Source organism: Oreochromis aureus, linkage group 14 (genome assembly GCF_013358895.1).
Source record: "Oreochromis aureus strain Israel breed Guangdong linkage group 14, ZZ_aureus, whole genome shotgun sequence".
NCBI lineage: Eukaryota > Metazoa > Chordata > Actinopteri > Cichliformes > Cichlidae > Oreochromis > Oreochromis aureus.
Genome location: NC_052955.1, coordinates 31,936,535 through 31,951,189, shown reverse-complemented (window position 1 = coordinate 31,951,189; position 14,655 = coordinate 31,936,535). Strand labels below are relative to the sequence as shown.

The 14,655-nt window shown below is 41.0% G+C and overlaps 2 protein-coding genes across 2 annotated transcripts; one reads left to right on the top strand and one right to left on the bottom strand.

Annotated features, from left to right (window-relative positions):
• Positions 1-132: 132 nt before the first annotated feature.
• Positions 133-7,886, top strand: LOC116323698 (polynucleotide kinase 3'-phosphatase). The gene is made up of 17 exons (XM_031744097.2): positions 133-490; positions 1,715-1,761; positions 2,012-2,290; positions 2,402-2,689; positions 3,514-3,593; positions 3,757-3,814; positions 3,925-4,032; positions 4,107-4,178; positions 4,630-4,678; positions 5,487-5,557; positions 5,679-5,771; positions 5,860-5,956; positions 6,041-6,102; positions 6,483-6,592; positions 7,046-7,133; positions 7,219-7,286; positions 7,437-7,886. Exons 1-17 carry the CDS (start codon positions 370-372, stop codon positions 7,555-7,557), a joined length of 1,812 nt encoding a protein of 603 aa, XP_031599957.2. The 5' UTR covers positions 133-369; the 3' UTR covers positions 7,558-7,886.
• si:ch1073-280e3.1 (complement C2) lies at positions 7,688-13,986 on the bottom strand. Its single transcript, XM_031744096.2, has 19 exons — positions 13,829-13,986; positions 13,585-13,697; positions 13,161-13,308; positions 12,883-13,068; positions 12,376-12,549; positions 12,156-12,254; positions 11,916-12,058; positions 11,642-11,780; positions 11,383-11,511; positions 10,972-11,076; positions 10,749-10,886; positions 10,504-10,613; positions 10,293-10,419; positions 8,935-9,094; positions 8,788-8,861; positions 8,563-8,681; positions 8,360-8,489; positions 8,230-8,279; positions 7,688-8,149 (listed from the first exon to the last, which is right to left on the bottom strand). Exons 1-19 carry the CDS (start codon positions 13,905-13,907, stop codon positions 7,985-7,987), a joined length of 2,388 nt encoding a protein of 795 aa, XP_031599956.2. The 5' UTR covers positions 13,908-13,986; the 3' UTR covers positions 7,688-7,984.
• Positions 13,987-14,655: the final 669 nt, after the last annotated feature.

Here is a 14,655-nt window from a genome sequence, read left to right as displayed (position 1 = left end):
TTAAGTGATTTCAATGCTGACTTCCCAAAAAAAAGAAAAGAAAAGAAACAAAATTATTTCAGCTCCACCTAGCTTGACCGCGACTTTGAGCGGAACTTCACGCGGGGACGACGTTGCTAAACGTAGCTATTTTTGCGTCGGACCGCGGGGACAACGCTGCAAAATCAGTTCCCTGTAGTTTCTAGTTCACACATTCTTCAGGTTTTTCTTTAGAAGACGAAAAGAAATTGAGGTAGTTGAAGTTGTAATGGTGATAAACACTCCCGCGTGAGGCCGTTTAATGTCCCGTACTTTGGCTTGACTTTAAAAAAAGAGTCTCGAACACAACAAATTAAGGGGCAGACAGCCTCTCTGTGGCCGCTTGTTCAAATGTCCTGCACGCTGGTTGGCGCCTCTGGAGCTCAGATCCCCCTGGAAGATGGACGGGCTGTGATTCTGGGCCGGGGTCCGGACACTGGTGTCACAGATAAGAAGTGCTCCAGACATCAGGGTGAGGCGTCCCGCTTATGTGTCACATTTACCGCGAGACTCTAGATTTAAATCTGCAAAGCTGTTAGTGCTCGTGCTCTGCTGAAGCTTAAACGTTATAACAAACCACCCTAAAACTGTAGAGTACTTTATAGTGTACAACGCAAGAAAATACTGCTAATGTGGCTGTAAGCTTTAATTCATTCATGTATTTATGTGAGAAAGTAAATCAGTGGTGCTGACTGAGTTTTGTGTTTTGAGTGTGTTTCATTTTCTCTACAAGTCATTAACAGGGATTTAAACTCATGATGCCTGAACTTTTGTTACAATTCTACAGACAGATAGAGGTACTTATTAAGTGAGGAGCTTAAAATGTAATCAACGGGGAGTCAAATAGAGCCAGAAAAGGAACCAGGCTGTATGTTTTGGTGGTTAGGGGCCAGATATACCCCAGAGTTCATGTCTATACTGGGGACCACAGTGGCCTCATACAGGTCCCAAGAGGGCACGCTTACTAGGTGTCCTCAAAATTCCTTAAGGACAATCTGCAGATATACCAAGTATTCAGCTAATAGCACTTTGGGAATCACCATATTGGTGCAAACATACAGTTTTCTGCCTGGCAGACTGAGTTATCATTGATATTTCTCATAGGTTACGTTAAAGAAATGGAAATAAATGTTCTTGCAACACAGTTTGGAATTGGTTCTTTAACTGTTATTTAAAGACACAACACTAGTTCCTTCCTTGAATTAAGTATAGTTTAATGCTAAATTATTTATAAGTTGGTGTTAAGTGGCCTAACAACAAAAAACAAAACTAAATAAACTAAATAAAATGAAACAAAATAAAAAAAATCCCTCTGAAAACGGTCAGGTACAAGGAGTGGATTGAAAATGAGTGAAAAAGCAGCTAATGTCCAAAGAAAAATTTAAAGACCTTGAGAAATCCAGGAGAACTATTCTTTAAGACTACTTTAAAAAAACAAGTCTGTTAAAGTATAAAGATGGCTCAAGACTTTACTGTATGTAATGGCACATGGTAATTTTCAAAATTAGCCGAGGCATTTCTTTCCTGCATTTAGTCTTCATATTGCAGAATAAAAACTGCATTTAAATGGCAAATCTACAATAAAATGAGTTAAACAGTTGTTGTTTTGTCTTGTTTTTAGTTTTTGGTCCCGGCTCTGGATGTGTATACATACGAAATGTGTGTGTGTGTGTGTGTGTCTTTTTATTTATTACAGTGAAGGTGGTGGCTTGCTTTGCAGACCAGGATGTTGTTGTTACACAGGTATGAAGAACAAACACTGAATATCTCCACAGTAGGATAATGACCCTGCCTATTAAACTAGAGCACACTCCCTTCAACATCACCGCGAGTTAATATTTAACTCCAAGCAATTACACCTGATCCACCTGCAACCATTGTGTCATTATGTTCAAAGCTGATGTCAGCACATTGTCCTCTTTGTCCACTCTTGTTACCTCACAGCTCATGTGCTAACTGTAACTGCTACAGTCCAATGTCCGTTTCTCCACAGCTGGGTCCCAACCCCAGTTTCCTGGATGGTGAGAAGCTGGGCCGGGGTCAGTCTGGTAAACTCAGCCATGGAGGTACTCTCTACCTAGTTAACCAGAGCCACCCATTCGCACTGAACTACTCTCTGAGCTCCAACGGAATCACCTCCAGCACGGCACAGAGAGGGCTGAAAGCAGCAGATAAGACAAAAGGAGGGACAAGCTCGAAAGAAAAAGAGGCACAGTCCAGTCCCACACCCAAACGCAACATAAAGGATTTCTTCCCCAGCTCTCCCATGAAGGTAAACCTCTGTGATGTATTGATTCATGCATCTAACTGTCTACAAGCATCTCTATATGTATAAAGAGGAGCCAGAATGAGAGAAATTGCTGTTTTGTTCCTTGTTATTTAGTCATCTAAAAGGCAACTGAGCCCAAAGAAAGAGCAACCTGAGGTGAAGCGCCAAAGACGAGAGGAGGAAGCTTCTGATAGGCAGATGAAAGAGGAGGAGCAGGATGAGGAGGAGAGACTGGCTGAGGAACGGCTCAAGCACCTTCAGGAATTTGCCAAAAAATCCCTGACAGAGGAGAGCAGCAGCATCCAGCCGTCATCGTCTTCAAAACCAAGTCTAAAGAGCAGCTGGCAGCAGTTTGGCAGCTTAATGGTTTACACAGCTGCTGGTGTCAAAGGGAGTGACAAGGTGGGGAGTGACTCATTCAGATGATCAGCAGATACTGAGTCTCTATCTACAGCAGGCAGTGTTTTATATAACGTACAAATGAGTTTCAGACCTAAAAACTCTGCAGCATATCATGTTCAGCTGTTCTCATAAAATTAATCAGTAACTCTTTTTGTTATTGTGTGAACTGGGGTCCAAAAGGTCAGAAAATACACCCATCAAAATAAGAAAAAACCCCTTACCTGATTAAAATCACAGCCATTTACCCCTTCAAGATCATCTTCTCAGGCTCCTCTGGAGGTCTCCCATCACAGCTGCTTTGTTTTTTAGGTTTCTCAGTGGAATTCCAATCCTGTCCCCTTTGATTTGCGTCTCTCCAGTAACTGCTAGATCACGTCCAGTGGCTGCTGGATCACATCCAGTGTGTCACATGGATTCAAATATGCTGTGTGGGGTGAGCAGTGGGCAGAGATTTTGGTAATGAGGTCTGGGTGCAGGGAGGAGGGGAACAGGGCACCGAGCATGCTCCTGGTATTGCTGCGTGAAAGGCCCGGCTGTCATCACCAGCGATGATCCTTCATGTGAAATTTGAGTCAGTTTGTCAGAGGAGTCGGTGCTTGCTGCCTGTACAAATTTAAAGTTTGTTTGAACTGCAGAGCTCACGATGCGTGCAGTCGTGGGTTTCCAAGGATCAATCTGAAAAGAGCAGCCGTGCTGAAAACACTCCAGAGGTGCATGAGCAGACGAGCTTGACTCAGAGATGAAAAAGATGTTAAAATTCAGCTTTATGTGTTTTGCACAAGGTGTTGTGAAAGATACGGCTAATTTGCCTCTTCTAACTCCAGATCGCTGGGTTTGACATTGATGGCTGCATCATCACCACCAAGTCTGGCAAAGTCTTTCCCACAGCACCAGATGACTGGAAGTACGTCTGCACTCCTCCTGTTCATTTTTTTTTTATTCCATTTTATTTGATTTTAGCTACAGCTAAGAGTTACAAATGAGTGTCTGTGCTCTTTTCTTTTTTCATAGTTTCATTTCCTGATTGTTTGTCTGACTTTCACGTTTTGTTTGTGTTTAATTACCAGAATTTTGTACCCAGAGATTCAGCCCAAGCTAGCCAGCCTGCTCAAAAAAGGTTACAAGGTGAGGAGAAGCTAATGTTAAGTGATGCTAATGCTAAAGTTTAATTTTGCAAGGTAAAATTTGATTTGCTCTTGCAGCATTTGTCACTGGGTTTGTCTCTAATCCTGCAGGTGGTCTTCTTCACCAACCAGTTGGGGATTGCTAAAGGCAAACTGAGACCAGAAGTGTTCAAGTCCAAAGTGGAGGACATCCTTGCCACTCTGAAGCTGCCTGTGCAGGTTGGTCGTGTTGCATGGGCTGGTTCTCATTGTTCATAGTACTATTTATGGTGATCTCACGGTCTTTGTTTCAGGTGTTTGTAGCAACCGGTCCTGGTATTTACAGGAAACCAGTCATGGGAATGTGGAATCACCTATGTGAGAAGGTAAATGCCAGGTAACATACATGAAAAAGGCACACACACGCCCACTTAAGAGCCACACCTCATATGTTATTTACACGGACACAGCCTGCACAAAGAAGCAGTTAACAGATGTGATGAGTCATAGAAGCCGCCCTCATCTTTTCTCATTTCACTGTTGCACATTTGGCGTTGTTTTTTTTATATCACGTCCACAATAAAACAAAGGAGAGTAAGACAACAAAAAGTAAATGAAAAGCCTTTGATTTGATTATGAAATCATTTTAAAAAGTCATGTGATCCACAAACACAGTTTTAATGAACAAAAACGATGCAATGGTGTAATGAGTGTATGTATTTCAATGTGTTTATGTGAGTGTAACATATACTTGTGTTTCAGCAAGTCCTTATTTAAAAGAAAAAGAAGATATTATTATTGAGTTTGAATGTTTTTGCATGTGTGTTTCCCGCTCAGGCCAATGATGACATGACTGTTGACAAGACACAGAGTTTTTATGTTGGAGGTGAGTGATCCCAGCTGTGGAGTTTTTCTTTTCACAGTAAGAAGCTGCCCATACGTAATGCAGTACTGGCTGTTATCTAAATCCCAGCAGTGAAGAGTATAAATGCTGAAATCTGAAATAATACTGAGTAACAAGTAGGAGTACTTGTGTGTGATAGATTTAGATATTTATTTGAATTGTTGGCCTACTCAGTACCCATTCATTTTCCTTTGATGCAGTGGTAAGCACTGTCGGCTCACACAGAGAAGGTTTTCCATTCAAACCCCGGCTGAAGCCCTTCCATACTGAGTTCGCATGTTCTTCCTGTGCCTGTGTGGGTTCTCTCCTTCTTCTTCCAAAGACATGCATGCTACAGTAGCTAGTGATTCAAAACTGGCCACAGATGTGAGGAATTCACAGGGCTTGAAATGCATAGAACAAAGTGCTAAATGAATCTAAAGTGGGACTTATATAGCACATTTAGTGGTCAGGAATACTAGAACAGTGTTATATAAGTGCGAGTACATTTAATATGTTTTCTTTTTTCTCCTGTTTGCTTATTTTTTGTCCATTTATTCCAGCTGTTGTCACAGGGCACAAACTTGTTTTCATCATAAATAGAAGAAAATATCGGGCTATTTTTGAACATTTAACCATTGTTAAATTGCGCATCCCTACATCGCGTTATCTACTAAGTTCTGCAGTTTGGAGACTAAACTAACTTCAGTCCCTCCCCCGTCTCCCTCCTAAATGAACCTTCGCATTAACTCAATCACATACAAGCTGCACAAACATGAACACACAGCATGTGACTTACATCTGTGCTCAGATGCCGCAGGAAGACCAGAAAACTGGGCTCCAGGGAAGAAGAAAAAGGACTTCTCCTGCAGTGACCGCCTGGTAAGAGCTATGTTAGCAGCTTAGAGGAAACCCTATTTACACTCTTGATCTTTTGTGGCATGTCAAGTATTACCTGTCGTCTCTTTATGTTAACGGAGGATGCATTTTTTTTATGTCATAGTTTGCTCTGAACATCGGATTGCAGTTCTACACCCCAGAGGAGTACTTTTTGGGTTGGAAGCGCGCCCCCTACAGCCTGCCTGAATTTAACCCTGTGGGTACAATATAGTCTGTACATATTACACTATATATGTCTTCTGCTTCTGTGTTTCATTGATGGTTGTCTTTATTTAAATTGCTAGACTAAGCTCGACTCCGCTGCCAGGCTGTACGACCCACCGTCCGCCTCCCTCACCTCCAGTGACACCGAAGTCATTGTTGCCGTGGGATTCCCAGCATGTAAGAAAACCACAGAGTCATCATTCTGTTCTCACCTTTGACAAACACCCTTCTGATCTCGTTCCGTCTTCCTTTGATCTGCAGCGGGTAAATCCAGCTTCTTCCACACCCATGTTATTCCAAAGGGCTACGTTTATGTCAACAGGGTGAGTGGTGCTTACGCCAATATTTTAACTATGGCAGCACTTTTCCACTTTAATTTCGTCTTTGCACTGAACTATTTTAACTATAGTGAAAATGATCTATATGGTATATATGGACTGGTTCTTATATGGTGCTTTTTTACTCTCCCTGAGCACTCAAAGCCTTTATTCACACACATTCACACTCCAATGAATTGATTTTGGGATGAATTGGGTTTCAGTATCTTGCAGAGTGGAGCAGTCAGGAATTGAACCAGCCTTTCAATTAGCAAATGATCCACTCTCTCCTGAGCCACAGCAACCCTAAATAGTCAGCCACCATATTTTTGTCACTACTTGTGTCTACTGTGATACTGACACCTCTCCATTTCTTTCCGGATCAGGACACACTCGGTTCGTGGCAAAGCTGTGTGTCGGCATGTGAGCGTGCTCTGAAGGAGGGCCGCAGCGTCGCCGTAGACAACACAAATCCAGACCCAGAGTCTCGCAAACGGTAAAGCACCTCAGTCTGAGTGCGTGTGTGGGTGTGTGTCCTGACTTGTTATAGTAGACCCATATATTCAAATCCACCTGACCTGAGCACACACTGGACTGGGGACTCATTCAAAGATGAACACATATCCAGTATCTACCATCACATTCAAAGTATATATCAGATATTTGCAATCAGGGTGGAGATATTCACCTTCTGTTTACACTGAAGTCTAATAAAGTCACTTATCTGCTTGGTGTTTCTGGAATCAGCGCAGTGTAATACATTGAATTATGTGATAGGCTGTTTGACTACAGTGCTGTATTTCAAGTTTGATAAGTAAAGAGAGAGAGAGGAGAGCCATGACAAGCACTAATTTTACCCTTGCAGAAAAATGCTCTCAAAGTGATTGTTATTGTTGTTTTTCATCATTTTATTTTTGTTCCTTTGTGTGTATTTGTGTGTATTTTGTAGCTATGTGGACGTGGCCAAAGCAGCAGGTGTTCCTTGTCGCTGCTTTCACTTCTCTGCCACTCTGGAGCAGGCCAAACACAACAACAGGGTATGACTCACTCGTCCACACTGCCCCATTATACACTCGTGGTTTTTTGTGTTGTTTTTTTAAAAAGCATCATTATTGTCGGCAGTTCCGTGAGATGGCTCCGTCAGAAAGCAAACATGCCAAGGTCAATGACATGGTTTTCCACAGCTATAAGTAAGTAACACTGGTCAGGAAGAACAGCCCTCCCTCCCTCATTCTTTAAGTTTAAGACATATTTGTTTGTTGTAGCAAAAGGCCCATGTCCACATTTTCAGTACCGGGTTAATTCTTTATTCTAAAACTTTTCTGTCTCTCCCTGAACAGGAAACATTTCCAGGCTCCTGCTCTCTCCGAGGGATTCTCCGAGATCCTCCAAATCCACTTTGTTCCAAGCTTCAAAGACAAGGAATCAGAAACTCTGTTCAGACAGTTTTCTGAGGGCTGACTGGACACCTTTTACTTTTCTGACAAAGAAAAAACACAAATGGTACCCAGTAACATCAGCAGACGTCAACATTTATTTCAGCCCAGTGTGTCCAAGCTGCATTCAATAAGATCTCTAGCCAACTCCAAAATCAGAGGTGTTATTAAAACAGTGTTTTAATAAAGGCCAGTTGAACATCTATATGAATGAACATAACAGTAGTTTAATGCGTCACGTAGTATGTTGGGTTTAGAAAAACAAGAAGAGTTACTTTTCTACTACATGTTGTATATGATTTGTGTAATTTTACTGCACAGCTTGAATATGACAATAAAGCTTTAGAAAATCTATTTGATTGGTTCTAAGTATTTAAGTTTGGAGAGATTTCACCTCCTCTGTTGAAATCTGTTAAATCAAGCCGGTCCCTGCTGTCTAATCCTGGACCCGCTCAGTTTATCTCAGGCAGGAACTGGATCTCCTTCCCCAGATGCTGCTTCAACCACGGCATTATCTTGAAGAGGTCAATGTGAAAGTCTCGAGCATCTGGAGGAGGCCTCCTTGTGAATCCTTTTATTTTACACACATCTACGATGCCCCAAGACACCACACCAACCTGGTGATGAGAGCAGGAAATTGTCTCTTGATCCTGATTCCCCAGCAAAGTTAGGCTCTTATAAATATCGGCAAACTGACCTGAAAGTAGCGCTTCTTTTTCTGCAGAAACAGGGACCCACCAGAATCGCCTATGAAGAAACGCATTGAGCTGTTAGGTGATTCCTGTGTTGGTCAAACTGTTAGGATTACTATGCAGAAGAGACCAGACCTTGGCAGGTGATCGCATCCTGATATCCTGCAGTTCCCCCAGAGCAGAGGAATCTGTCAGGTACAAACTCATCTAAAGTCACATCCGTGTGCTCTACAAACTTCCTTGCCTTCTCCACACAGCCAAGCCTCTGCAGACAAATGATGCACTGTAACAAATCACTGTTAACACAGTACTGATGATAAGATGAAAGCAGCACTCACCTGACTTCCTGTATGAATATGTGTTCCTTTGCGTTCAAATAGGAGCCTATTCGTAGTGCTTCCTGACATCTTATGGTTGAAAAAAGCAGGAGTCTGCTCGAGCGTTAGTAATTCCACTCCTGGAACATAAATTATCATTTATTCAACGATTTATCTTCAGCTTTGTGTCACACCATTAACAGACTCATCGCAAATCACGTTGTGGAGAAGGTAAAGGTCACGTACTGTGGTCTTCACAGGTAGAGTTGACTTTCTTCATGGCTCGGGAGCCTGGTACGGTGCATGGCAGGCAGATGGGTCTGTTGTACGGTACACAGACAATAAGCATGACAACAGGATTAGAAACACACACAATGTATAAACTCGTCTTACCTGGCCTTCCATGACAGTGGGATGCTCCTGTTGGTCTCCACCAGAGCTACATCATAGTCGTAAAACTCTGAGACGTTTCTGTGTTTGAGTGCACTGACGCTGTAGCTGGGGTGCATGATCACTCTCTTGAATTTGACATTTGCCTGGGAGGGTGGGAGACCTGAGGACAATCAAAAAAGATTTCAGCCTATAACACAATGATTAGCATCTGCAGTTTATTCATTAAAAACTAAACTAGGATTAGTACTTACCTTCCTGTCGTGTTCGGGTCAAATCTGACTGATTTACAAATTAAAAAACTCATAAATATTGTGTTTTACATCCGATTGCCTCGAGGCCTTATGACATCCTCCACACTATGCACTTGAACATATAAATGTGATGAGCACCTCTTTTGTTGAATTTTGAGTGTTTTAATCAACTTTGTTACATCTGCGATGCTCCCGGTCGAAGGTGACCGCCATAGGAATTGAATGGGAATCCACCCCCCCCTCTGGCCTCTGACCCCTGAACGACCACTGAACGACCCATTGAACTGAATTTGGTGGTGGAAAATGTTTCTTATGTTAATTTAAGAGCTGTTAAAACTGACCCTTCAATTGTGACCAGAACACTAAAGTAATGGGGTGCACACAACTGGAGGGTTTTAATCAGGATTAAAAGATGACATTTTTATCTCATGTTTTAATCCAAAAACTAAATGAGGATTTAAAACCAAATTACAAAGTTAACTGGGGTTTCTTTTTAATTGATTGTGAATATTGAAACTAAATTACAATTTAAAAGAACATATTAAAATTAAAACTTTATCAGCAATTAAAATGAAAAAGGATTAAAAAGCATATTAGAATTAAAAAGTAAATTCGATTAAATTAGATTAAAATTTGTCACCAGCTTTAAACTTGAATAAGATAAAAAGGTAAATTAGAACTAAATTAGATAGAAATATGATCAAATAGAAATTAGGATTAAACACTATATTACTGATTTTTTTTTTTTAGGATTAAAAACCACCTGATAGGATTTAAATTAAATTAGAATGAAAATGTAAACAGAATTCATATTTTCATCTAAAATAAGATTAAACACTAAATAAGGTTTATAAAATGGGATTACACCAAAGTAATTCACTAACAGTTTTTTTATTAGTGATCCATAGTAACATATTTATATTTTATAATTACAGGATAGTCTGTGCAACGAACTATCCTGACTTTTTCTGTAATTTCACACATTTATTATGTAGTTTCACTGGTCCGGCCACCTTATGATCTAAGTGGGCTGTATGTGGGCCACAGTGTAAAATGATATTGACATCCTGATCTACACGTTTAAGAATTTTCACAATAACCACTAACCATATTCTATCTCCAGCTGCCGTGGGACACTGCCCGTGCTTTCTCTGGCAAAGCAATGAGCAGCCGTCAGCACCCAGTTCTGGCTTATAATGGATCCAAAGCAGGACTTGTCCTTTCCCCAGTCAGGCTACAGGGAAGGAAAATGTCAGTATGTAAAAATCCACTCGATAATATCAACACAAAGAATTCCTTATTGAAATAAAGTTCTTACTGATTTCAAAGTCACGTGCCAGGGGGTGGTGTAAGCTCTTTCCCCGTCCTCCTGCGCATCCTTGGAGATGTCTTCCTGAGCCACCCCACACATGGTCACACTCTCGTCACCTGATTTATAGTTTAAACAAATGAATGTTTTTCACTTTTGTTTTTTTTCAACAAGCATGAAATGTGAAAGATAAATAACTAATGTGGTTTCATTTGGCTGTTTTGTGTTAAAGTGGTGGGTTGATTTCTACTTACTAATGATGCTGTTGAACACTTCTCCCAGTTTGTCATAGTCTTGGAGGATGAACACGTGAGTCTCACCACGTTTTTTTGAGGCCAAAGAATTCAGCTCCTCTTTGTTCACCTTCTCCTTGACGCCAAACACATAGACGTCTGAAAGTGCACATGGAAACATAAATGCAGATAAGTGTGCCAACTCCAGCTCAACCTCTTTAATATGTTATTTCCATCACAATACCTAGCATTTTCTCATTTGTATGGTCTGGGTCTGTGTTACTATAACCCAGCAAATGCCGGATCTTTGTGAGGACAATCTGAGGCGATTTCCCTGTGTTGGAGTAACCTGTGGGGAGATGAGGAGAGAAGAAATGTTGACTAAAGACTTTCTGATGATATTTGTATAGCACTTTTAAAACCAGCGTTACAAAGTACTTTCCAGAAATACTTTCTGTTACAATGTGATACATATATATATATATGTACATATATGTACATTTACATATATTTGAATATATAAAGATGGCCCCAAATCCTTTGTAACGTCACTCACTGTATTCAGACTTTCATTCTATTCAGACTGTATCATCCTATATATTCAGACTTATTGTAATATATACAGCATTAAAAAAGTGTCTCTGAGTGTTGTCACCATCTGTTGCTATGATGATGATGTTCTGGGTCTCATTAAATTGATTGTTGTTGCGCTTAAAGATGCTCATCCTCTCTTCGACGCGTTCAAGAGCACCGTGGATGTTGGTGCCTGTCTTGCGCCCGTGGCCTATATGTGAAGAAACAAAGAGGAATAAATCACCATGGAAAAAAAATGCATCACAGTTGTGGTGCGATCCAGACTGACTCAGATCAAAAGACGTGGTTTTCAAATAAAGGCAGAACAAGCAGAGTCATACTCATGTAGTTAAAATCCACGATGCTCCAGATGACGCTGTCAATGTTACCACTTTCTTCGTCCATGATGTCGACAATGTCTTTAGCCTCGGTGGCAAAAGACAACACGTGGAAATTCAACTTTACATCGTAACTGTCCAGCTGGAGAAAAAATGAAGAACATGAGTGGGTTTCTTACTTGCTGAAAGAGGAAGACACATAAACTAGGATCATAAGTGCATCAAGGATTTCACTGTCGGGTCTCAGGTCATCAAGCTGAGCTCTTTCAATGCTGACCTTTCTGATCAGAGCAATGGTGGCATTCCTGGATTTCTCAAACTCCTCCCTTTCGATGCTTCCTGATGTGTCCAGTAAGATGTAGATGTGCATACGGCTGACTTCAGCCACGCGGAAGGTTCGGCCAAAGGAAATGCTTTCCTCTTAAACACACAAAGTGGATTTTTTGGGGGGCTTTTTGTTACTGATTATGTGTATACCAATTAAATCTACATGAGCTTAACATTTCATGTTAACCACCTTTCTTTTTGTCGTCAGGTGACAGTACATCCATTAGTCCTGCAAATGATCCTGTCATGGCTGCAGCTACAGCACTGGGGGAGTCAAAGGTATATGGACCTGTGACAAAGCAAAGCATTGTTCATTTGCTGATATGATGTTCAATTTTCTTTTCTTTTTTTGTTCTTAAAAAATTCATGTCCTGTGACATTAAAGGCAGAAAACTGTAAATTTAAAGCACCATGGCAACGTGGTTTTGATCCGCTCCATTCCCGGTGCTCCAGACAGAACCTTTCGGCCGACCCGAGTAGATCCAGACCGGTCTGACACCGGTAAGTCAACTTTTCTCCCCTAAAGAACCGGCCTCCTGACCTCAGGGCACCGGGTGGGATCCCCGGGTCGTCACAGTCATCAGCTGAATTTGCAAACAGATGCAAAAAATATAAAATAGTGATTTCTGGGAGTTTCAGCATCTTTGAAAAGGCTTTTCATGTTTTCCCTATTACAGTGACTAAAAGAATTAGCTTTTATTATAAAAACTATGTAGCATGTTGAAATTGTGCAAATGGGCTTTTGAGGCATCAGAATATTTGCACATCACAATGAAATAATATTATCATTCCAGTGTAAACTGCAGCATAAGCAAGTGTGATAAACTGGAAGAAGACCTGCGCAAATGTAAGTGGAGTTCCTTAAAATTCTATGATTCATACAGAAAGATTCGCTTTTTAATTTCTTCTTTTCTCACCATGGTTGTTACAGATGGGGGTTTCTCCCGTCCACTCCCCAGAGAGAGTGCAGTTTCTCTCGGCTGAGCCGTACAGGGTGAAGCCTTCCTGGCAGGAGAAGCTCTGTGTTGCCCCAACAGCGAACCACTGGTCCCTGGGCCAGAAGTCACCATGATCCAGCTGCAGCTGAGCCGGACACAGTATGTCTGGGTGAGAGGAAGATGTATGTGTACACCAGAATAGGACCACTTTCATGTGTGTATGATACTGAAAGCATTGTCATCATCATCAACATTACCTTTGCATGTGGCCCTAGATGCACGCCTGCCACTGGCTAGTCTCATGGGCGACCACTCCCCATGTTCTTCACATGTCCTGTAGCTAACTGGGGACGGGTATTTCCCTGGACCGCAGTGATAGGTCAGCACGCTGCCCACCAGCCCTCCCTGGCGAGGAAACAAACAGTTGTTTAAATAAACAGATTAGGTAACATGAGGTTTTCCAGTAAAGCCATACCCCTGTTGCATCACTTGGATTTTATTTTATTTTTTTGTTTTTTTATCATAACCAGAAAATCAACTTTCTAATTCTTCTGTTGTCAGCAACGTTAAAACTACACTAAAACTATGAGAACTAAAACTAAATATTTACACTATTTAAAATTCAGTACATTTGCATTTTACCTAAACCTCTCACCCAGGTGCACATATTACTTTTGTTACCTTGGAGTAGGTGACATGTCCACCTTTGATGCTCTCTGTGACCGAGCAGTTCACGGGCTCTTCATCATCGTATGATTCATAGTCGTAGTCATAGGCGGTCTTTTGCAGGGACCCTAAAGCGCATGCAGTAAAACTGTGGGTAACAAACATGCAGCTCTGCACGCACAAACAGCGCACTCGGGCATGTGGCACCAGTCCACACACATCTGACACAATCAAATGCACTTAAAAGTGAAATGCTCACCCTTATGGACCAACACGAGGAGGAAGAGGATCCACAGTATAGACCTGGGGTGCATGGCTGGACTCTGTAGCAGCTTCATTTTTACCTTTAAGTAACAGAAGCTGCAACAAGAGTGTTTCTATCGACATGCAGTTAGTTCCTTTATTTGATGACTGATTACCCATTAACACAGGGGACCTAACGGGAAGAGGAGGCATTGAGCAATTTAGGACAGAGGACAAATAAAGTCACTCACTTTTAGTTTTGATCTCTTTCGCTTTCTTCAGGATTATCTGAGGTCTTGTTCTGTTCAGTGACACATTTGAAATACTTAGTCAAAACCGATCGCTGTGTCAGGGAACTTAAACTGTTATAAAATAAATGACTTGTTGGCTTATAATCTGTCAAAAAATATGTAAACATGTCTCTCATGAACGATATTGAGTCATTTTGGCCAGAAAGAGCATTCCTATCACAAGATAGAAGCTGCAATCAGTTTTTTGGAAAAAAATATTTTTATATTTCCTTTATTTATGTGGCTAAAAAAGTCTCACAGACAATAAAAATGTCTGTTTCAAAACAGATCTGACCAAGAGGGCAGAAGGGATTAGAACAAATATAACATAATAATTCTATAAACACACTTTAAGGGACCAAAAAGGACTGGATTCATTATAATGTATGTAAAACAATGCAGAGTCCTAAAGATAGTTTCAAAACAGGTCATTTTATATACATTATATTCAATACATTGTCTATTTAGCCAAGCCAACTTTATTTATAAAGCACTTTGAAACAGCAAATGCTGACCAAACATTAAAGACAGAATAAAAATATGGAAAAATAAA